The following is a 22,562-nucleotide window of genomic DNA, read 5'->3' as shown; positions in this document are numbered from 1 at the left end:
AGACGGGGTTTCACCATGTTGACCAGGATGGTCTCGATCTCTTGACCTCGTGATCCACCCGCCTCGGCCTCCCAAAGTGCTGGGATTACAGGCTTGAGCCACCACGCCCGGCTATTTTTAGGGCTTTTTAATGTAATCTGTGTTCCTACAATTACATACCTGCTTCTGTTAGTTATTATTTCATAATTATTTTCCACTACTGCCAAACAGTCTTCTTAAGCATAATTCATAGCTATGTTATATTGCATCATGTGTCTATAATTTACCTAGACATACTCCTGTTTTGAACAGAATTTTAAATTCTGCTGTAACGAATATCTTATTACCTATAACCTTTTCCATGTTTTAGATGATTTCCTTAAAAATGATATTTTAAATAGAAAGTAATTGAATACTGGCTAGGCATGGTGGCTCACACCCGTAATCTCAGCACTTTGAGAGGCCAAGATGGGCAGATCACTTGAGGTCAGGAGCTCGAGACCAGCCTGGCCAACATAGGGAAACCCCATCTCTACTAAAAATACAAAAATAAGCTGGGCATGGTGGCACACACCTATAATCCCAGCTACTTGGAAGTAAGTCTGAGGCACAAGAATTGTTTGAACCCAGGAGGCAGAGTTTGCAATAAGCCAAGATCGTGCCACTGCACTGCAGCCTGGGCAAGAGAGCAAGACTCTGTCAGAAAGAAAAGAACAGAAAAGAAAAGAAAGAGAGAGAGAGAAGGAGAGAAAGAGAGAAAGAAAAAGGAAGGAGGGAAGGAAAGAAAAGAAAAGAGAGAGAGAGAAAGAGTAAGGAAAGAAAGAAGGAAGGAAGGAGGGGAGGGAGGGAGGGAAAGAGAGAGGAAGAAAGAAATTTGATACTGATAATCTACAGTCTTGATATATATTGCCAAATAATTTTTTAGAGTTGTACTGGTGTACTGGTGGTACTCCTACCACCAGTGTATACAAATAAGAGGTATTCATGTATTTCTATGTATGTTTAACATTTAAAATGTTTACTGTTAATTTCAAGAACAAAAGATACCGCCTTGAAAGAAGAATGGAACTAATGTGTCTTCCACAGCACTGAGCAAGCTCTGCCTCTAATCCCTGCCCCACTCGGTGTTTTTGTGTTTTCAGGAATTGGGATGGGGATGACAGTCCCTATTTCCTTTGCCGTGTTCCCCAATGAAGATGGCTCTCTGCAGAAGAAATTAAAAGTCTGGTTCCGGATTCCAAACCAATTTCAAAGCGACCCACCAGCTCCCAGTGACAAAAGCGTTAAGATTGAGGAACGGGAAGGCATCACTGTCTATTCCACGTAAGGAGATTATCCTTCCGGCATCCCAGGGTGGCGCTTGATTCCCTAACCACTCCTTGCATCACCTCTAGCAAGCATTTACATCAAATTTTTATGGCATTAATTTAAATAGAAAATACTGACTCCTAACAGTTTCTCATTTTAATTTATTCAGGCTGCAGCGCACACACATTTGTATTTTATCAGAATAAATGCCTTGGCCAGTTGTCAAATTGATGGGTAGAGCTTAAGCTTTGCTTAAGCTTACAATCAATATCTACATTAGCCATAGCAAGGTTCTGGGAGACTCAGCAAATATATTAAGTCAAGCCATGGTCTGGATTCATGGACACATGGGAAGCATAAAGGGCTAAAGAATACCTGATTTCTACCCCATACTCCCTTTGAATGCCAGAGAGCAGGGAGCATTTGCCAGAGCTGGGCTGCCACCCTGCTTGTTGTTCCAGGGCGGTAGTCATTTAAGCAGAGCACACATCTATTCTACTGTCCTTCTGGTCCTGCTTCCAGGACTTCATGTGGGGTCATGTTCCCTTGACTATAGAGAATAGCAGGTGCAAGTGGTTACCAGTTTTTATCCCTCGGGCTGCAACCTGCCCTCAGAAACCAAGTCTCTTCTAGATCATTGATGCCTTCCCATATTTGTTCAAATCCTCCTATGTGACAGGCACCAAACCAGGCTCAGGGGAAGACCAGGGTCTTCACCAGAAGCACCCATAGGTGGTTTGGTTCTGCTCAGGAGCAACCTCATGAAAAATTCATATACATATAATCTTGCACAGGACTGAGTGTTGGTCCACTTTCAGGGACCAACTTGGCTGCCCTGCTGCAACCCTGCACCTGCTGGTGGGACCATTTTCCCTGGAGCTCTGAGAAGGTGTGAAGGCTCTGAGAATGTGAGCCTCACTGCTCACATTAGGTCTAGGGCAGTCCTAGGCCAGGTGACCCCAGAGGACAGTGAATGTAATGCAGCTGGGAGCTGGCACCAGAGCCTCAGCTCCTGTGCTTCTTCTGCAGTCCTCATTCAGACTTCCCAGCTTCCCTGCAGAGGCTGTGGAGAAAGCAAATTAACAATATATTTTCCTAGGGTGAAGAAGTAAAGCACCTAGGGTGCAACATTTAAGGAAGCACTCACTCTCACAGCTATCCAAGTGCAGGATGGGAACTGAGAGTGAGCACCTCCTTAAATCTTGCACCCTGGGTTAGATATCTGCTTGTCTTTTCCATTCTCTTTCCTGTGTTTGGGAAGCAGCAGGTATAATATAATGAACTTGTATTTTATTTGATTTCCAGCTCTACTGCATAATAGCAGGATGATGCTTGGGAAGTTATTCAGCCACTTTAAAATTTAGCTTTTCCATTTGTTAAATGCTGATAATATAACCTCCTATATATGATGTGTATGTACATGCATGTAATGTAACATTATAGGATTATTGTTAAATATCTTTCAGTATTTACTAAGATACTATTTATATATTACCTAATGTTTATGACCTGAAGCAGGTTTCAGCAATTATTCCTTCTTTCTGTTCATTCTTATTTCATAAGGAATGAGATAAACATGATTGAATCAGTTCACATTAAGACTTCAAGCAGATGGGGCTGGTTTCTGATCATTTGTTTTACCAGACCCAGGGTAATAAGTGGATATAATTTTTTTTCTTTTGTCCTTAACTCTTTAGTATGGAAATTTTCAAACTTATAGAAAGGTAGAAGCATATAAGATCATGAAACTTTATGTGCCCATTCCCTACCTACAGCAATGATCAGCTCAAAGCCAATTCTGTGTCATGTGTATCTTCACAGCATCCACCCAGCCCTACCCTGGATTATTTTTAGGCAAATTCCAGACATTTTATTTCATACATAAATATTTCAGGTAACTACTAAAGATTTTTTAAAAATATAATCATTAATACCTTATTTCTTCTAAAATTTTGATAGTAATTCATTACTTTATAATATAAAATATTCAGAGCTCAGATTTCCACCATTCTCTTATCATTTGTTTTAATATTTTGCTAGAATCTGGATCCAACTCAGATCTATCTATTTCAATTGGTCAGTGTTTTTTTTTTTTTTTTTTTTTTTTGGAGACAGAGTTTCCCTCTTGTTCCCCAGGCTAGAATGCAATGGCACAATCTCGGTGCACTGCAACCTCCGCCTCCCAGGTTCAAGCAATTCTCCTGCGTCAGCCTCCTGAGTAGCTGGGATTATAGGCACGTGCTACCGTGCCCGGCTACTTTTTGTATTTTTATTTCACCATGGTAGCCAGGCTGGTCTCGAACTCCTGACCTCAAGTGATCTGCCCACCTCGGCCTTCCAAAGTCCTATGATTATAGGCACAAGCCACCACATCCCACCCAGTTTTGTTGTTGTTGTTTTTTGCTTTTTTTAAATTTTTTTTTAAGAGACAAGGCCTTGCTCTGTTGCCGAGGCTGGAGTGCAGTGGTGTGATTATAGCTCACTGCAGCCTTGAACTCCCAGGCTCAGGTAATCCTCCCACCTCAGTCTCCCAAGTAGCTGTATTACAGGTACACACAACTGTACATTTTTAAGCTTTTATTATTCTGTGAATTTCTTTACCAGCACACCTTTACATTCTTCCTTGCCATCTATGGATCAGTTGTCCTTTTATTCCCTGTAGTCTAGATTTTGCTGATTGCATTTCCATGCCATTCTACCAGGTCCCTCTGACCCCCATATTGCCTGTAAATTAGTAGTTGGAACTAAAGGCTTGATCAGATTGAAGTATTTGAAGTTTTGGCAAGAATATTTCCTAGGTGGTGGTATTTACTTCCTTCAGGGGTCCACAGTGTCTGATTGCCCCTGATTGAGTAATGTTGGTCACCATTGATCATCATTGCCTAGATTGCCTTGTTCCATTAGAGTCCATAAAATGATAACGTTTCTTCTTTTGTTACCTGAAATATTTCAGTGAAGAGAAACTTCCCCTCGTTTACTATTTGGCTTCCCTTATTTCGTATAGAAAAAGTAAGATACGTGCTTGCTCAATACCTTTTTCTTTACCAGTTTTCAGAATGATAATTTCATTCTGTAACATCTTCCAAAGGTGAGGTGGTCTGCATGTTTGTTTTTTTGAGTGTAATTATAAATGTATGAATTTAAACATATTTGATATGTTTCAGTTTGTTGGAGTTATTATTCTTATTGATGCTCCAATTGCCCCACCGTTGGCCAGCGGAAACCTCTTCAAGTTGGTTTCTTGGTCCTTTTGACACACCTCCCGTAGTCTTTGTTAGCTCCCTGGCTTTCTGGTATAATGAGATGGTTTGAGCACATCTTAGCATTTCTTGCCTTAGAGCTGGCATTAGCCATTTCTCTAAGGAACGCTGGTTTCTTATGGTGGGAATGGGTATCTATTTAAAGGGTACTATCAAAGGCAGGTTGGTGACTCTTACCTTTTAACTCTCTGAAATCTAAACAGATGAAAGTACGAAATGTGTCTAATGTGGCTCCGTGAAATTAACACAGAGTTCTCACACAGCGTATGATCGTTCCTCAACTAGCCACTTGATGTCACTGCAGAGTCAGGTGAGCATTCAAAAGTACCCTGCAGTGATTTGCGTTATTTCTGAGTCTGTTGAAAGCAGTGTTAATGAGATGGTGGAAGGCAAATGTACTCCTTCAAATGCAAAAAGTGCTCTATCAAATAATGCAGTGAGTGCATTCAATGACAAAATTAATTCTAAAATGAAAGCCTGGCATCCTTCATTCAGCCTTCCTTCTTTATTACCTTGTGAAGAGATGTCTACAAAGGGATTATACATTTATTTGCATTGTTAATTACCAGTGCTTTTAGATGAATAAAATGCTGTGAAAAAAAAATAGCACTATTAGAATATATTTAGTATTCAGAAGAGGCAATAGAATTATCCTCACTTAGACCAGCGGCGACATTCCAGACTACTGTCCTTTCTCCATGCACTTAGGTTAAAGTTTGGCCTTTTCAGCTCATTTCAGCACCAGGTTCTCAATAGGGACCAACAGCAGAAGTTTGATGGTTTTAATGAAACTTTAATGGTTTAAATGAAATGTCTAGGTATAAAGGAAAAAGTTGGAAACCAGGAGTTTATTTTCAGGGTGACCTATGCTCCAACCCAGTTCATCACTCAGTGGCCATAATCTTTGGTATATTGCCAGCCTCACTGTGCCTCAGTTTCCCCATCTGCAAGATGGGCATGAGTATCTAGCTTTTACAGTGTTGTGAGGATAAAATATGATAATATCTGTAAATACCTACACAATCCTAGACATTTGCCTTCCACCATCTCATTAACACTGCTTTCAACAGAATCAGAAATTACACAGATCACTGCAGAGTACTTTTGAATGCTCATCTGACTCTGCAGTGACATCAAGTGGCTAGTTGAGGAATGATCATATGCTGAGGTAGTAAATGTTAGCCTATTCTCCTCCTCCTGACTTTACTGCCCTTTGAGACTTTGATCTTTTTATGAGAATTAACGATAAAAAAAAAAAAGTCAAAGTTACTGCAGATACACTAGAGTTCGAACCTCAACTCTAGTAATTATGAGTTTTATAACTTACAGCATGTTGTTTAATCTTTCTGAGCCTCAGTTTTCTTATCTATAAAATATGATTGTGAAGGCCGGTTTCATTGTGCATTTGAAAGAACTTTGTCAGCTGTCACCACCTAGGGTTGCTGATGTCATTTTTCCCTCTAAATGACCGGGCCCCAGTGGAGGCCTTTGGTAGCTTGGGAAGTTCAGCCTAGAGAAAAAGAAGTTTGGAAGAAAGAGCTCATCTGCTAAACCCTTACGGGGTTCCCACGTTACCACTTAGGAGATTTACAGACCAGTGTTTGCCCATGTTCCTAGATAATTCAACCCTGTTTGTAACCACAGGAAGTTGGGACCAAGGGTTTTTAGTCTTACTCAGCACCCTTGCTTTGCCTTCTCACTTCAATTAAAAGGGACCTTGCCCAGCCGTTCTATTGAAAATAGCACCCTGTCCATTTCTGTCCCCTTATCCAGCTTTATTTTGCTTTTCCTCCCTTATCATCAATTGCATTATATATCTCTATCTGCCCATTTATTTATTGCCCTCTCCCCACTGGAATGCAGGCTTCCCAAGTATTCAATAAGAAGTTGGTGAATTGGCTATTGCGGTGGCTCACATATGTAATCCTAGCACTTTGGGAGGCCAAGGCAGGTGGATCGCCTGAGCTCAGGAGTTTGAGACCAGCCTAGGCAACATAATGAGACTCCATCTCTAAATAAAAAACAAAAACAAAGAAGTTGGTAAATGGATATATGAACAAAAGAGCTTCACCCTTGCCTCTCCTGTGCTTCTGTCTCTGCTCTCTCCCATAAAGATCTTGGTCCCCATCATAGCTTCAGTTGTCACCAGTGTGTTGGTAACTCTCCAGCCTGACCTCTGTCTATCGCCCCTTAATGTCTTGATATCCCATCAGACTCAGCGTGGACCTTGAGACACTGTGATTTACCTACTCATTCATCCCTTCATTCAAAAGATAATGGATTCCTTGTTCGCTTCCTCTGTACCAGGAACTGTTTTAGGTATGGATGTCATGAGATAATGTCCTTGCCCCTGGAAGAATTCAAGTGCCATCTGGATAAACAGGTGACACTTTTGCCATGTGATGTTTGCCCTAAGTGGGAAGTTTGGTTTGATTTGACAAACATTTATTGAGTATCTCTTAATAGGTAAGCCATCTCACCTCCAGAAGCCTTGCTAATGATAAGATTTGGTGTCTCAGCCTAATTAATTGTCATTTTCTCTCCCCCCACAGCTGTCAGTTATCCTGTAAGTCTTTTATAAACTCCCACCAGGCAGGGGCTTCAGGCTCTGTTTCTCTGTGGGTGATGCCCAGGTCAGCAGGTCTCATGCTGCCTCTCTCCCAAGCACCAGCCTTACATTTCCAGCTCCCAGGAGGCGTCGCCACATAATCCTCTTCAAGTATCTCCCAAATCAGCACGTCCAAAACACAATGCAGATTCCATGCAAAATCAGATCCCTTTCTGTGTTCTCTGTCTTATTGATGGTCCCCTTCCTCCTCCTACCCACCCTTTTCTGTGTGATTCTGACTCCTTCACTTCTGCATCTAATTATTGGCTCGTCCTAGTCAGTTCCTGGCTGTCCCTTCCTTCCCACTCATCTGTTACAGCTCTTTGTCATCTCTTGCCTGAACAATCGCCATGGCATTGGCTTCCAGCTTTTCCATCTCTGACCCTTCTAAAGTGTCCTTTTATAACCACCTGCCTAAGGCACAGACTGATCACCTGTCCTTGCTCAGAAACTGAGCCTCCCTGGAGGCTGCTCAGCTCTGGTTGGGGGCCTCAGTCCCATCCAACCAGATATTGGGGTTTGAACAGAAGCCCAGCTAGTAATGCGATGCTTCATTTCTAGCATCTAGGAGATGGGTGCTAGGAGAGGGTGGGTCAACTTTGGGTCCCAAATGTTTGACCAGGCAGTAAAGCCTGGTGAAAATGCCCTGTGATGGCACTGACCACCCTCCACACACAGCACCACTCCCACATCGACCTGATCTCAGAGAGTCCCATCTGCCACCACCCAAGATGCTTCCCTCTCCAGACACAGCATCCACCTCCAGACCTTTGCTCACACTCCCCCAGCTCCTCTCAACCCCTTCCCCAGCCTCTGTTTGTTGGAAGCTCTGTGAGGATAGAAGGTTGTCGCATTGTTCATTGCCAGCATCAAGAAGAGATACTCCATTTCCCAGCAAGGTCACATACACAAAAAACCTAGAGATACTCAATACATGCTTAATATCGCCTCTTTCTTTTTTTAAATCACCTTTCTTTTTTTTCTTTTTCACTTCCCATACAACCTGAATATCACCTCTTTCTTAATACCTTCCCTTCATGTTCTAAGTCAGAACCAATCATTCGCTATACCCCACTCCCAGAACATTCTGGATTACCTTCCACCTTCATTCCAGCATTTCCCTCCAGCCAGCATAATCTTTGTGTGTGTTTCTCTCCTGACCACTACACTTAGACCTTGCAAGGGTAGAGAGATGTTTTTATCATCCTTACAGCTCTTAAGGTGTCTGGCTTACATTTTGTGCTCAGTGATGTTCAACTCAATAAGCACAAGGCCAGCCTGGTTGAATGAAACGCTTATTATGTTAAGCCTTTCTTCCTGTTGCTGTGAGGCTGTCAGTTCCTGATCTGATACTTCTTTTGCCTAGCACAGAGCTGCATGCACAGCAGACCGTACACCAGTGTGTGTTAATCCATTGATTGTTAAAGTTTCGGAGTTGAATGGTCAAGCTCAGAGTCATATTTTCTTCCTCCCTGCATGCCTGCACCAGACGCTCCCTGAAAGATAACGCGTTATGATTTTTTGCTTCCTTGGACGAAAGCCCTAATTCCCTCCACTAGCCCTCCCTATGGCCTGTGTCATCTTTCCCCTTTCTAACTCTTCCAGACCTTTTGAGTCAGCTCCTTTTATGTTTCTGGAATCAGGGGGTGTGGGTATGTGTGAGATTCCTCGGTTCCCATGGTAACCAAATTCTTTGTTCAGAATACTGAGCTCTGACATTGGGTGAGATAAAAACACTGCCCTGGAAGAGAGCTTCTTTCAAGATTACAAAAATAATGTATAGACTTCATGTTTATTTCTTTTAGGAGCTCAAATCACTTTATGAGCATTTCTTAGCTCACCTTCAAGCACGCATGTGAATTCAGAGAGCAGTGGGCCCACTGTTATTGTGCTCCATGTCCCAATTAAGGCAGGAACAAACGAGTCAATGTGTCTATGAACACAAGTGGTGTCAGCCAGAGCTAGGCTCCCTTCCAACACCAAGGCTGTGTTCCTGGTAGGGTTTGGTTTCTGGCTTTTTTGTGTGGTTCTGTGATGGGAGTAAGTGTGAGTTAGTTAAATTAGCAGAGAGGAGAACACATAGGCCACCCAGCTTTGTCTGTTTTCCAGTAAAAGGCTTCCATGATGAAGCAATAGGGGAAATTTTATCAGCGTTACCAGCATTTCAGTCTGCCTGGGAATAAATGTAAAGAATTGGGGGTTTTCCCAGAGTGAATTTTAGGAATCCCTGAATGAGGACATTCTGTGTCTCACTCTCTGCTGGGTTTCCTTCTGCTGCTCAGCCCCTTCTCACTGTCCTTTGCCCCGTCCTCTTCCTCTGCCTACCCCTTAGATATTAGGATTCTAAGGAGCAAGCTTTTGGCCTGCTGTTTGCACAACATCTCTACCTCATGTCACCCCTTACCGTGATTATAGACAGGACCTACTCTCTGGGGACTCTCAAGTTGCTGTCACTAGAGCCGTCTCTTTCCCAAATCGGTATCTAACTCCAGCTCTGTCCCAGGTCTAAGGAGATTTTCACTTGGTCAGACACACATTTAGATAATAATTGTTGCATGAATGTATTTCACAGAGGGACCTTAATGTTAACATGCCCCCATACCAAATCATGAACACCCCCTATACCTGCCCCTCTTGCCTAATGCTACTCTTTAGCTTTTAATCCCTATTCAGATTAGTGGCATCTGCTTCTACCCAGAGGCTTAACTAGAAGCCCTGGGGAATCCTCTCCTCCTTCCTCTCTCTCACCTCCCTCCACATCCAGGCACCTTTCAAATCTGTCTTTTTCCCACCTTCATCATCTCACACTTAGCTGTTCCTGGGCTCCAGTGATCCCACATCTCTCAACCCCTTGTCATTTCCTCTGTCCCTCTGCTGCCACCAGAGGGATCCTTCCAAAACACAGTTGGATCGTGCAGGTCCTCTACTTTAAAACCCTTTCAAGGCCAGACACAGTGGCTCATGTCTGTAATCCCAACAGTTTGGGAGGCTGAGGCAGGTGGATCACCTGAGGTCAGGAGTTTGAGACCAGCCTGGCCAACGTGGCGAAACCCCATCTCTTCTAAAAATACAAAAATTAGCTGGGCATGGTGGTGCATGCCTGTAGTCCCAGCTGCTTAGGAGGCTGAGGCAGGAGAATCGCTTGAACCCAGGAGGTGGAGGTTGCAGTGAGCTGAGATCCCACCACTGCACTCCAGCCTGGGTGACAGTGAGACTCTGTCCGAAAACAAAGCAAAACAAAACAAACTCTTTTGTGGTCTACCTGTGCATCTAGGATCCGGTTCAAACTCTTTAGCATGGCATTCAAGGCCTTCACACCTGGCTGCAGTGGATCCACTTCTCCTCTTTGAGTTCCCACCACTGTCCCCTTAGTGTGTGCTCAGATGTTTATTATGTGAATGAGTGAGTGAGTGAATATGGGGCCAACAGACTTACATAAACACTTCATTCACTCGGTCCTAAGTGCTGTCATCTTTAGCTCTTGCAGCCTGAAGACATCGCTTTTATTGTTTATCCCAGAATTGTTCATTTAACCACGGGGTCTAACGTGTTCAGGCACTATGTTAGCTGCTCAGTGTACATCAGTGGCCAAAAAGCAACAAATATCTCTGCCATTGTGCAGCCTGTATTCTAGCAGAGGACACAAGCCATAAACAGTAAACTTAATGAGTAAGTTATATCGTATATTAAAAGGTGATAAATGCTGCTAAAAAAAAGAAAAAGTAAAACACAGGAAGAAGATTGGGATGGGGTTAGCGAGTGGGGTTACAAGGTCACATAGCATTTTAAGAGTAGGCCTAATTGAAAAAGTGAGAATTGTTCATTGAGCCAGCTCATAATATTACTTTTTTTTTTTTCAGTTGTATATTGTGTTTTGCTTTATTTCATTTGGAGACGGTCTCACTAGGTTGTTGAAGCTGGAATGCAGTGGCTGTTCACAGGTGTGCTCATAGCACACTGCAGCCTCAACACCTGGCCTCAATCAGTGCTCCTTCCTCAGCCTCCCAAGTAGCTAGGACTGCAAGCACACAACACTCAGCTGCATGATATTTCTTTAGATTACCATCATGTCCCTCACCTTGGAGTCAGGGAATTAAAAGGCTGTTCTGAGCAAATTGCAGGTAACAATAATAGCTACTGTTTGTTGTGAGCTTACTATGTGATAGGCTCTGCGCTGAGCTGTTTGTGCAGTCTTTTCTCCTTTAATCTTTACCATAGCCTTTGAAGATTGATGTTATCACTATCTCTGTTTAGACCAATGAAGAAACCGAAGATCTGAGAAACTGAAGAATTAGCTTAAGACCTAGAAAGGGCAGAGCTAGGATTTGAGCACGCACTAGCTATTTTGCCTCTAACTGATGAAGGAAGACGTTTGAGGACCACTTCTTTGGAACTTTCCAAAATCATTACTTAAAGAGCCAAGATTGTCCCTTTTCCTAGAGAACTATTCAGTATCACTGCACAAGTAGGGGCTGCCGAGAGCACTCAACACCTACTTCCACCTCCAGCACCCAATTCATTTCAGACAAATGATTCTCGATCTAAAGACATTCTTCATAAAAAACACCAGTGTCTTACAGGCTTTTATTGCCTGAAAAAAGTCTTTCCTGAATGTTCATCGTCTGTCTACTAACCTAGTTTCCTCTCATTTGAGCCTCAATGAAGCTAGAGCCCAACTTTCTTCATCTGCCTTCTAATCTCTTTGATATAGTTGAAGAGCCAAGCCTCCACTATTCAAAATTGGTCTCAGTTTTATCCATGTCTATAGCTGTTGTGCAGACATTAGAACAACCACTCCGGCTGGGCGCAGTGGCTCACGCCTGTAATCCCAGCACTTTGGGAGGCCGAGGTGAGCAGATCATCTGAGGTCGGGAGTTCGAGACCAGCCTGGCCAACGTGGAGGAACCCCATCTCTAATAAAAAATACAAAATTAGCCGGATGTGGTAGCACATGCCTGTAATCCCAGCTACTCAGGAGGCTGAGACAGGAGAATCACTTGAACCCAGGAGGCGGAGGTTACAATGAGCTGAGATCGTACCATTGTACTCCAGCCTGGGTAACAAGAGCAAAACTCCTTCTCAAAAAAAAAAGAAAGAAAGAAAAAAGAACAGCCACTCCATTACAAACAACATTCTGGGTACTCACATCAGTGATCCTGTAATCAACATGCTGAATTCTTGTCCAGCATGACTAACCACTTGTAAAAGAGCAAAGCATGATTCAGAGGACTCCATCAAAAATAATGCATTATTTGGCCTAATCTTGGCCTGGTGCAAATTCAGACTTTTTAGTCATACAGCTCATTAGAAGTCGGGACGTACTTGACTCTAATAAAAATTTTAGTGCAACCCAGATTTAGAGTGGTATATTTAGCGTAGACTACAGCATGAATTTTGGAATAGAGGCAGATGACGTAAGGGAGAGAATAATAATCTTGAAAAGAAAGGCTTTATTGCTTCTCTGTCCCCAATTTCTGCCATCAAAAGAAATACCAGATTTAGGAACCGTCTCTTTTCTTTCCTTGCTAGAAAAAGAAGGCTTTTATGATTTGAGCAGAAGAAAGGATTTATGAGAAGTGATTTCTTTATTTGGGGCATGTTTAAAGCTTGCGTGGAGCCCTCCTAAGATTTCCTTGGGTCTTTGCCCTTGTTAGCTCTGGGGTTTTTTGTTTGTTTTCTTTTTTTTTTTTTTTTTTTTTGTGTTGTGTTATTCCTGTGTCCAGAGGGCAGAGGTTGCAGTGAGCCAAGATTGCGTCCTTCAACCTCTGCCTTCTGGGTTTAAGCAATTGTCCTGCCTCAGCTTCCCCAATAGCTGGGATTACAGGTGCCCGCCACCACGCCCAACTAATTTTTATATTTTTAATAGAGATGGGGTTTCGCTATGTAGGCCTGGCTGATCTCGAACTCCTGACCTCAGGTGATCCACCTTCCTCGGCCTCCCAAAGTGCTGGGATTACAGGTGTGAGCTACCGCACCTGGCTAGCTCTGGGTATGCTATTTTTTTAGTTTTTTTTTTGACATAGGGTCTTGTGTTGCCCAGGCTAGCCTAGCTGTATGTATGAATGAAGCTGCTTCAGGTCGCTGCTGTGATGAGACCAGTCACTACAGCTTCTCTGCTGTGGAATGGGCATTAGCCCCCACTCTCATTGCTGCAGCTCTGCCCAAAATCCCCTGTATTCTTCCTGCTTCCCAAGGTGGTGACAGAGCAGCAGAAAAGAGATGCAGCAGGGCGGTAGAGGGAGCCAGAGAAGAGGGTGAAGGCTTGGCCTTGAGGAAAGCAAGCCTTCTGTCCCCTTGAGAGATTACAGGAAAGAAAGGGAAGCTCACATTTATTCTCGGCTACTGTGTTTCAGGCTTCACATTAGAGTTTTTCACGTCCATTACTGCATTTAACACTCATAACTTTGGAGGAAAAAGAAATATGTATCTCCTTTTTCAAATGAGGAAACTTAGGCTGAGAGAGGTAAAATCAACCCATCTAGGAAGTGGTGACTCAGTCCCCAGTCTTACCTCTCTAGTATGCTTGTCATAATAAGCGTGGTGAGTGACTTCCTTTTTCCAAAGATTCCTGCTCTCTCAAAGGTCATGTCCATTCTTAACCAGCCCTTGCTCTTGAATCCTCAGGCAGTTTGGTGGTTATGCCAAGGAAGCAGACTATGTAGCTCATGCCTCCCGGCTGCGTGCTGCCCTGGAGGGCACAGCCACCTACAGGGGGGACATCTACTTCTGCACCGGCTATGACCCTCCCATGAAGCCCTATGGACGACGCAATGAGATCTGGCTGTTGAAGACATGAGTGACCCACTGAGCTGAGAACTTCCTGGAAGTGTGCCTCTGTGTCTCCTTCCTCAGGGGGACAGGAAGGGACAGTGCTTCCCAAGTTCCAACTGCAAGTCCAACTCAACCAACTTTCCCCCAGAGCTACTTACTGCCAATTTTCTGAAAAAAGCATGCTCCATATACTGTCTCTTTTCTCACGGTGGGAAAGAACACAGCCAAGATAGGCAGCATCCTTCTCATTGATTTAGAAAATTCTGCAGTAGACCAGAAAAATCCTGGCAGCTTTTTTCCAGCCATCTGGGTCACTAAAAACTGATTTTCTAAAATTATTGAATTTGTATTTTGTTATTAAGGGGGAAATGTGATTTGTGCCTGATCTTTCATCTGTGATTCCTATAAGAGCTTTGTCTTGAGAAAAACTAAAAATAAAAGGCTTTGACTTAAACAGCTAAGACAAATCATAAGTGCAATTATTTCCAAGGTTCAGCAGTCCTAAAGGTAATATCAGTGTGCGTACTATGATGGTGTTTACCATAGTAGGAACTCTATATTTAGAGCTCCCAAGTCCTTCAAATATAAACCCAAAGATCCCAGGACACACACCACACATAGGCTTAAACATCCCTAAACTAGACATTTCTCATAACTGTTGGGTAGCACTCTGTGATCATAAGTTGAAGATCATGTTTGCAGCTGTGACCGGCAAACGGTTCCAGGAGTCACAAGAGCAGACTGAGAAGAAAAATCATCACACTGTGGTGCACAGACAGCTCTGGAGACGGGAGATTTGCCAGGAAGATTGGTTCAGGGGGATGAGATGAGATGTAGCTGGGGACCAGTTTCATTAACTGAAGAGGATAGGAATGAAAGAAACGGTGCGGTTTGGCCTGCAGAGAAAGACACAGATACAAGGCTGTGAGCAGGAAGCAGGATGGCAGCTGAGCTGGAGCAGAGCCCATGAGTGAGCAAGGGAGGACGAAGCTCCCAGTGGGCCCCAGGGCATGTGGAAGATACTCCGATCCTCGTGGTGTGCTAGGGCCGCATGCTTTCAGCAGCCCTCCCTAGGACAACTGGATAGGTTTTCAGGGAGAAACCCACCTTAGCATCCACCCATGCCCCTTTCCTGTTTATATAGGAAACAGAAAAGTGAGCTTTAATCCTCACCATGAAGAGTTCTTACTGGACATAAAGTGGGGTTTCCTAAGGAGAGGAGCAAGAGTATACGTCATCATCTTTCCGGGAGTCCTTTCAGTAGTCTTCAGAGGGATGGGCTTTGACCATTTCTGAAGATCCAGGGTGAAACCATCAGCTACTCAGCCTTAACTATCAGACATCATACCAAGAGCTTTGCATGCCTTGCCCCACTTACTCCATGGGCAACTCTGTGAGGAAGGAACTGCTATTCCCACACACAGATGAGGAAGCTGAGGGTCCCACAGGCTCCCACACTTGGGAAGCCTTGGAGCCAAGACAAAAGTGCAGCCACAGAGGCCTTATTACATGTCAAAGAGTTTAAATTTTGTTTTAAGAAAATTGAAAAATGCATGGACAGCTTTGTGCAGGAACATGATACCATCATGTTTTAGAAAGAAAGTTCTGTCTACAGCGTGGAAAATAGACTGGATAAAGGATATGACTGGAGATAGACCAGTCACAAGAGTAAGTGAAAGATGTTGGAGGCCAAAACTAGATCATGGCAGTGGGGATGGAGAGAAGTAGACAGTGTGGAGCAAGAAAAGAGGTCAACAGGACTTGGTGACTGACTGAATGAGATGAGGAAAAGGTTTGAAGAGAATCCGAACATTGCACCAAACTATGCCACTTTGGCAAATTGGTTATTTTTAGCTGAAGGCAATGGAAAAATGCAGGTACAGGAAGTGCTGTCTGCCCTCCCCTTTTCTACCTAAAAGCAGTATGTAAATTTCCCCTGAGAAGGGTGCTCTCGTTGTACTAGGAAGAGGGGAACATGCTTATCACCAGGGATGGGGAGTCAGTGCCAAGATAAGTCTGTACAAACCTTACTAAAGTTACCCTGATCTTTTATCAGTTTCCCCAATATGTTTCCTAGTCACTTTACCATCCCCCTACCAGCCCAAACCCCTTTTTCCTTTGTCTGGCCTCCACAATGTTTTTTTCTTTTTTTAAATGATATACAATTCTCAAGTCTAAATGCTTCAGAGTTTTTTCTTTTTTCTGTGAAGTTTTTCATGCCACATAGAATTTTTTTTTTTTTTTTTTTTTTTTTTTTTTTTGAGGCAGAGTCTTCATCTGTTGCCCAGGCTGGAGTGCAGTGGCATGATCTTGGCTCACTTCAACCTCTGCCTCCCAGGTTCAAGCAATTCTCCTGCCTCAGCACCCTCTAGTAGCTTGGATTACAGGCATGCGCCCCCACACCCAGCTAATTTTTGTATTTTTAGTAGAGTTGGGTTTCAACATGTTGGCCAGGCTGGTCTCAAACTCCTGACCTCAGATGATCTACCTGCCTCGGCCTCCCAAAGTACTGGGATTACAGGCATGAGCCACCACGCCCATCCTGCCATATAGAAATATTAACATCAGATAAAAACTCTATGGTTTTTTTCCTATTAATCTTTTTTTTCCCTGTTAATCTATCTTTTAGCAGTTCAACTCAGAGGCCCAAGCTGCACAACTTAAGAAAAAAAATCTTTCCTTCCCTGCAGGGTCTAGTACAATGACCAGGATTTGGGGTTGGGCAAGGGTGTGGAGGGGGCTGCCACTCACTGAGGTAAAGAGCACAGGCAAGAAGCAGATTGATTGGCAAGTTGTGTCCACAAGGGTTATTTAGGCCTATAGAACATCCAAGTGAGGCTATCTAGTGGACAGTTGAAAGTATGAATCTGATGCTACAGATAGAAGCCTAATGTGAAGACGTGTTTGGAAATCACAAGTGTCTAATGGAGTGGGTGAATTATGAACTCTTCCGCGGAAAAGCTGGGAGTAAGAAGAGAAGAAAATCTAGGTAAGGACTCAGAGGAACCCTAATATTTATAGACAAACAGAAGAAAAGAGCTGACAAAGATTTTTCAAAAGTGGCTAGTTACATAGGAGAAATGATGTCAGAAAATGAAAAAGGAAGAAGGTAATCGGTGCATGTCAAACACTACATCAGTTCTATTGACCCAAGTCCTAAATCATCTCGAGGCCATCTCTGCTGGTACCATCCTAGGATGTGTCACCATCATTCTTACCTGAAGTCCTGCCGCATCCTTCTAACTGGCCTCCTCATTTCTGCTCCTGCCTCCCTTGGACACATTTTCTATGCAACTTCCAAACAGATCTTTGCTTTAAAATTCTTATTTTGCACTTAGACTAAAATTCAAACTCCATTTTATGACCTGCAAGGCCTTGTATGATTTGGCCTCTTCTGATCACTCTTTCTTTCCAATCTCTCCCTTAATACCCTTCTGCTACAGTGGACTTTGAACACACACAGCCCTTTTTACCCTAGGGCCCTTGCACTAGCTATTTTGTCTGCCTAAAACCCTTTTCACTTCCTTTTCAAATCGCCAGATCTTCTCATCCTACAGATCCTAACTTAACACTCCTCTTCAAAGAGGCCTTCAATGGCCCCTCTAGCTAAAATAGAGTCAGTCTCCCCTATACTTATCCATCATACCATTATATTTTTTGTTTTTTGTAATACAAACAGCTATATAATTATTTTCCTTTTTGTCTCAGATCCCCAGGTGTCAAAGGTCTTGGGGAACGCTGTGTCCTCAGGAGTGATCAGAGCCCAGTGCTGGACATCATGGGATGTAATTTTCTAACTTATTCATTTTGTTTTTTTCTGTCTCTCACACAAGACTGTAAGTTTGAGAAGGAGGATCCTCATACCTGCTTTGTTCTCCATTGTATGCCCAGCATCTAGCTCAGAGATACATCATTCGAGAATGCATGAAGCTGTAACAGAAAAACCAACAGGAGTTTAAACCAAGAAGGTTTTCTTTTCTCACATAGCAAGAAATCCAGAGGCAGGTTCAGTTCTCAATGCTGACTTCTCTGCAGTTGTCTTTCTCTTTCCCTCAAGGTGGCTGCAAAGTGGCTGATGCAGCTCCTGTCATCTCATCCATGTTCAAGGCAGGAAATTAGGGAGATGAGGACAGGCTGTATCAGTTGCATCTGTCCCATTTTATGAAGAAACAGAAGCTTTCCCAAAAATTTCCCCATCAGAGTTCTACTTTTCTCTTTGGTGGGCCAAAGCTACACACAGGGCCACCCATAGCTGCAAGGAAGAGTGTGTTGGGCTTTGCAGCCTCGGTAGTGAGGAGCAGCAAGGAAGAAGAATATCTGGAATGGCTTGGGGTAGCTGATCAACCGTGTCTTCTGAAAGGGGACTATGAGAAAGTATATATACCTGAGGACAAGAGTTTGGGAAGATGGGAAATAGCTGGAGAGATGGGTTGAGGCCAGATTGCAGAGGGTCGTAAAGACTTTAATTCTATATTCTCACTTCTTTTTTTTTCTTTTCTCAAGACAGAGTCTCACTCTGTTGCCCAGGCTGGAGTGCAGTGTCACAATTTCGGCTCACTGCAGCCTCCACCTCCGGGGTTCAAGCAATTCTCCTGCCTCAGCCTCCCAAGTAGCTGAGATTACAGGTGTGCACCACCATGCCAAGCTAATTTCTGTATTTTTAGTAGGGCTGGGGTTTCACCATCTTGGCCAGGCTAATCTCGTTCTCCTGGCCTCAAGTGATCCAACCACCTCAGCCTCCCAAAGTGCTGAGATTACAAGCGTGAGCCATTGCACCCAGCCTATTCTCACTTCTGAGCCAAGGCATATGGCTCAGGAGCACTAGCTGCCTCCCCTTTTGATGTCTCCTGCTTCCCCCATCTCTCTCCGTTTCTCCTTTGAAAACCCAAAATAGTGGAGCATGGTCAAGGTGAGGAAGGGAGGAAGCTTCTTCAGTCTCCTACCCACAGCAAGGGCATAGCAGGTTCCTGGATGATAGTGATAGAGTTAATTAAGAGAAAAAGGGGATAGGGGCTAAGGAAATGAAGTAAGTTTATCCTTGTTCTGGACTTAGGAATGAAAAACAGAACCAATGAGATTAGGATTTCTAATTGTCCATCTGTGGATTAGTAAAGCTATCTTTTTTCCTGATTCCCAGTCATCTTGTCAGTATCTTTCCCAAAATACGAGCTGATGAAAAAACCCTCTGGCCCCATCTCCCACCTCTCTAGGGCCTGGATTAGAGCATATGGCTAATATTTTAGATTGTAAATTGGAAAGCAGTAACCAGAAGAATATAGATATTAATAAAATCTAAACTGTAGGTTTAATGCTCAGGACCACAGCCTTAAGGCTGCTCCCTCGGCCAAGCACATTGGCTCACACGTGTAATCCCAGCACTTTGAGGGGGCAGAGACAGGTGGATCGCTTGAGGTCAGGACTTCCAAACCAGCCTGGCCAATGTGGTGAAACGCCATCTCTACTAAAAATACAGTGATTAGCCAAGTGTGGTGGTACGTGCCTGTAGTCCCAGCTACTCAGGAATCTGAGGCCCAAGAATCATTCGAACCCACGAGGCAGAGGTTGCAGTGAGCTGAGATTGTGCCACTGCACTCCAGCCTGAGTGACAGAGCAAGACTGTCTTAAAAAAAAAAAAAAAAAAAGCTGCTGCCTCTGCAGATCGGCACGTATGAGGATGTTTTCCCTCCCCCAGAGTCATCTTCCTGATGCACGAATATTCCTTGTATGTTTTGTATTTTGTGAGCACCGCCCAGTAAAATTTTTTCTGTATGTCCCACAGCACACCACCTCATTCTCATGCTAGAGTGAGGGTTTAAGGGCCATAGGGTGACTGTGTATAAATACAGTGGAAGGCTTGGCTGAGCTCAGGGAGTTAGTTGGTCATCACTTGTTTAAGAAAGGCCTCCTTAATTTACATTTGGCTTCTCCACTCCTGAGTAATGTTACTTTGATCTTGAACACGGTAATTAAAGTTTCATAGCATGCCACATTGGTGGGTATGCAGTTGATTGAATGCCATGGATTTTGCCTTTGAGTTTATATTCCTAACTAGCTCTAGCCTTTTCCTTTAGAAGGAATTTTGTTTCTATAGCAACATTATTCTGAAGGAATTGGGGACAGACCCAAACAATATCCACAAATGCAGAATCAAGAATCAAACCATGTAAGCTGGAAATGCCGGAGTGGACTGAAGGCAAGGCATGGCAAGAATTGGTGTAGGCTATGAAAAGCTATTGCATAATCAAACTTCAGGTAAAAAGACCTCCTCTCTCCTTGACAATGAATTAATTAGACCATCAACAAAAAGTCTTTTTTTTTTTGTTTTGTTTTGGAAACAGAGTCTCACTCTGTTGCCCAGGCTGGAATGCGGTGGCGCGATCTTGGCTCATTGCAGCCTCTGCTTCCCTAGTTCAAACAATTCTCCTGCCTCAGCCTCCTGAGTAGCTGGGACTACAGGCATGCACCACCACACCCAGCTAACTTTTTGATTTTTTTTTTTTTTTTTTTTTTGAGAAGGAGTTTCACTCTTGTTGCCCAGGCTAGAGTGCAATGATGCTATCTCAGCTCACGTGCAACCTCTGCCTCCCGGGTTCAAGTGATTCTCCTGCCTCAGCCTCGTGAGTAGCTGGGATTACAAGCATGTGCCACCATGCCTGGCTAATTTTGTATTTTTAGTAGAGATGGGGTTTCTTCTTGTTGGTCAGGCTGGTCTCGAACTCCCGACCTCAGGTGATCTGCCCACCTTAGCCTCCCAAAGTGCTGGGATTACAGGCATGAGCCACTGTGCCCAGCCAAAAACATTTTCAAGAGTGGGCTCAAACCCCAGCCTCTTCTCATGTCCTGCCTCTTGCTCCCTTTTGGGTTCCTTACCCTCCAGTTATTCCTTACTGGAATTATTGCTGGCTCCCCAGCAACATCCCCACCGCCCCTCCTCCATGCCTTCACTCACGTTGCTCGCACACCTGCGATCCCCACTCCCTTTACAGTCCAGTTCAAAAGTCTTTGAATTCTTCCCTGATCCCTTCAGGAACACACCTTTTCCTCTATGATTTATAATCCCCACCCCTCACCCATAGCATAAAGGATGTGTGTACCGTAGATGCTCAGTTCTATTCATATAGATTGGCTGGAATTTAAAAAAAAAAAAAAGAGCTATTGACAGCTAATATTTATTGAGCATTCACCACATCCCAGGCACTGTACAAACTCGTTACATGGACTACTTTATATATTCTACACAGCCCCATGAGGTGTTCACTAGCACTGTCATCTCTACCCCGTGTACAGATGAACTGGGGCAGTTCGGGGAGGCCCGTTAGCATGCTCCAGGCTATGCAGATGACCTGTGACAGAGTCAGAATTTGAGCCCATGCTCTTATCCGCTCTGCAATACAACGCTAAATGCTCAGTTCAATGGCTGGTGTCCCTGGCTAGCAAGAAAGGAAATAAGCTGGGTGTGAATCTACCAGTGAGTATGCTGGGTGGGTATTCCCTCATCGCTGTATTATTTACTCTGTGGCTCAGCCAGAGTGGCAGTGATATAATCCCTGTGTCCCTAGGGTATGTGCTGCTGCCTGGAATTTAAATGAACAAACCCCAAGAGATCAAAACTCCAGAAGCAGCATAGATACCCAGCAGCAAGCTATTTGCCTCTTGTCAATTTAGCATTCCTTGTTTTCTCTCATATAGTAAAACTCAGCTAAAAGAAATTCTTGTACCACCAATACAACACAAGCCTATTGTCCCTCCTTATGTCTGTGACATACTTCTGAATATATAATGTATGTTTGCGATCCTGTTGTCTCTGCTTACTTTTTAGAGCCTTTTCTTATAGGCTATCAGATTGTGGATTCACACCAGGGTGTCTGCCGGTGTGAGCAAAATGTGTCTTATGAGGGGGGCCCTAAAACTGGAGGCAGAGCCCAGCAAAGCCTCGACCATTCTAAGAATCAAAAAGAAGCTTCAGCACTTGTATGTATCTGCAAAGACTCCATGGAGGAAATGAACTCATGGGAGTCGATTTAATTATTGGGAGAAGAGGGGTTTTGGTCATTGGAGAATACCACCCTTGCCTCCTTCCCTCTCTCAGAGGATCAGGTATTCCACCTTCTGTCCAAAGCTCATCCTGTCACCGGTGATGGGGGCCAGGTCTCTCACTTCCTTGGGAATTTCACTCTACCATCTATTCTGTCCTTGTGATTTCAGGCTCTCCCTGGTCCCTGGCTCCTCCTTCTTGACATATATTCATGCTCACATCTCTCCAATTAGAACAAAAAAGAATCTTCCTTCAATCTAATCTTGCTTTCCAGGTACATCTCAGCTCTCTCATTAACTCTATAAATTGCAAAATGACATTACACAGAGTGTTTACATCTTTCCCCCTCATTTCCTCCACTCATTGACATTTACTTTCCGGACTGAAACTGATCATGAAGTCCAGTATAGTTGGCCTTTATCAGGCTGAGCACCTCCTCTGTACTGTTCAATATGGAGACCTCTCCTACTCCCTGGTATTCTTCCTCCAGTACCTATGACCTGCAATTCTCCAGGTGCACCTGCCTCAGCCTACTTCCCCACTTCTTTCATAGGCACATCTCTCCATGCCCAGCCTTTAAATGTTGGTGTCCCCAGGAGGG

General features: G+C 43.7%; 1 protein-coding gene and 1 non-coding gene across 2 annotated transcripts in view; one reads left to right on the top strand and one right to left on the bottom strand.

Annotated features, from left to right (window-relative positions):
• HEBP1 (heme binding protein 1) overlaps positions 1-14,382 on the top strand; it is a 28,116-nt gene extending 13,734 nt beyond the window's left edge. Inside the window, exons 4-5 of the mRNA XM_032253685.1 lie at positions 1,122-1,302; positions 13,780-14,382. Of these exons, the coding sequence (XP_032109576.1) occupies positions 1,122-1,302; positions 13,780-13,951 (353 nt within the window). The 3' untranslated portion in view covers positions 13,952-14,382. The remainder of the gene's footprint in view (positions 1-1,121; positions 1,303-13,779) is intronic.
• A 3,247-nt stretch (positions 14,383-17,629) lies between these two features.
• LOC116533905 lies at positions 17,630-17,708 on the bottom strand. The gene has a single exon (XR_004261511.1). It is a non-coding gene; the product is annotated as a small nucleolar RNA SNORD88 (small nucleolar RNA).
• Positions 17,709-22,562: the final 4,854 nt, after the last annotated feature.

The sequence above is a fragment of the Sapajus apella genome, unplaced genomic scaffold, assembly GCF_009761245.1.
Source record: "Sapajus apella isolate SASKATOON/1434 unplaced genomic scaffold, GSC_monkey_1.0 scaffold84, whole genome shotgun sequence".
Lineage (NCBI taxonomy): Eukaryota > Metazoa > Chordata > Mammalia > Primates > Cebidae > Sapajus > Sapajus apella.
This window is presented reverse-complemented; position numbering and strand designations above follow the sequence as displayed.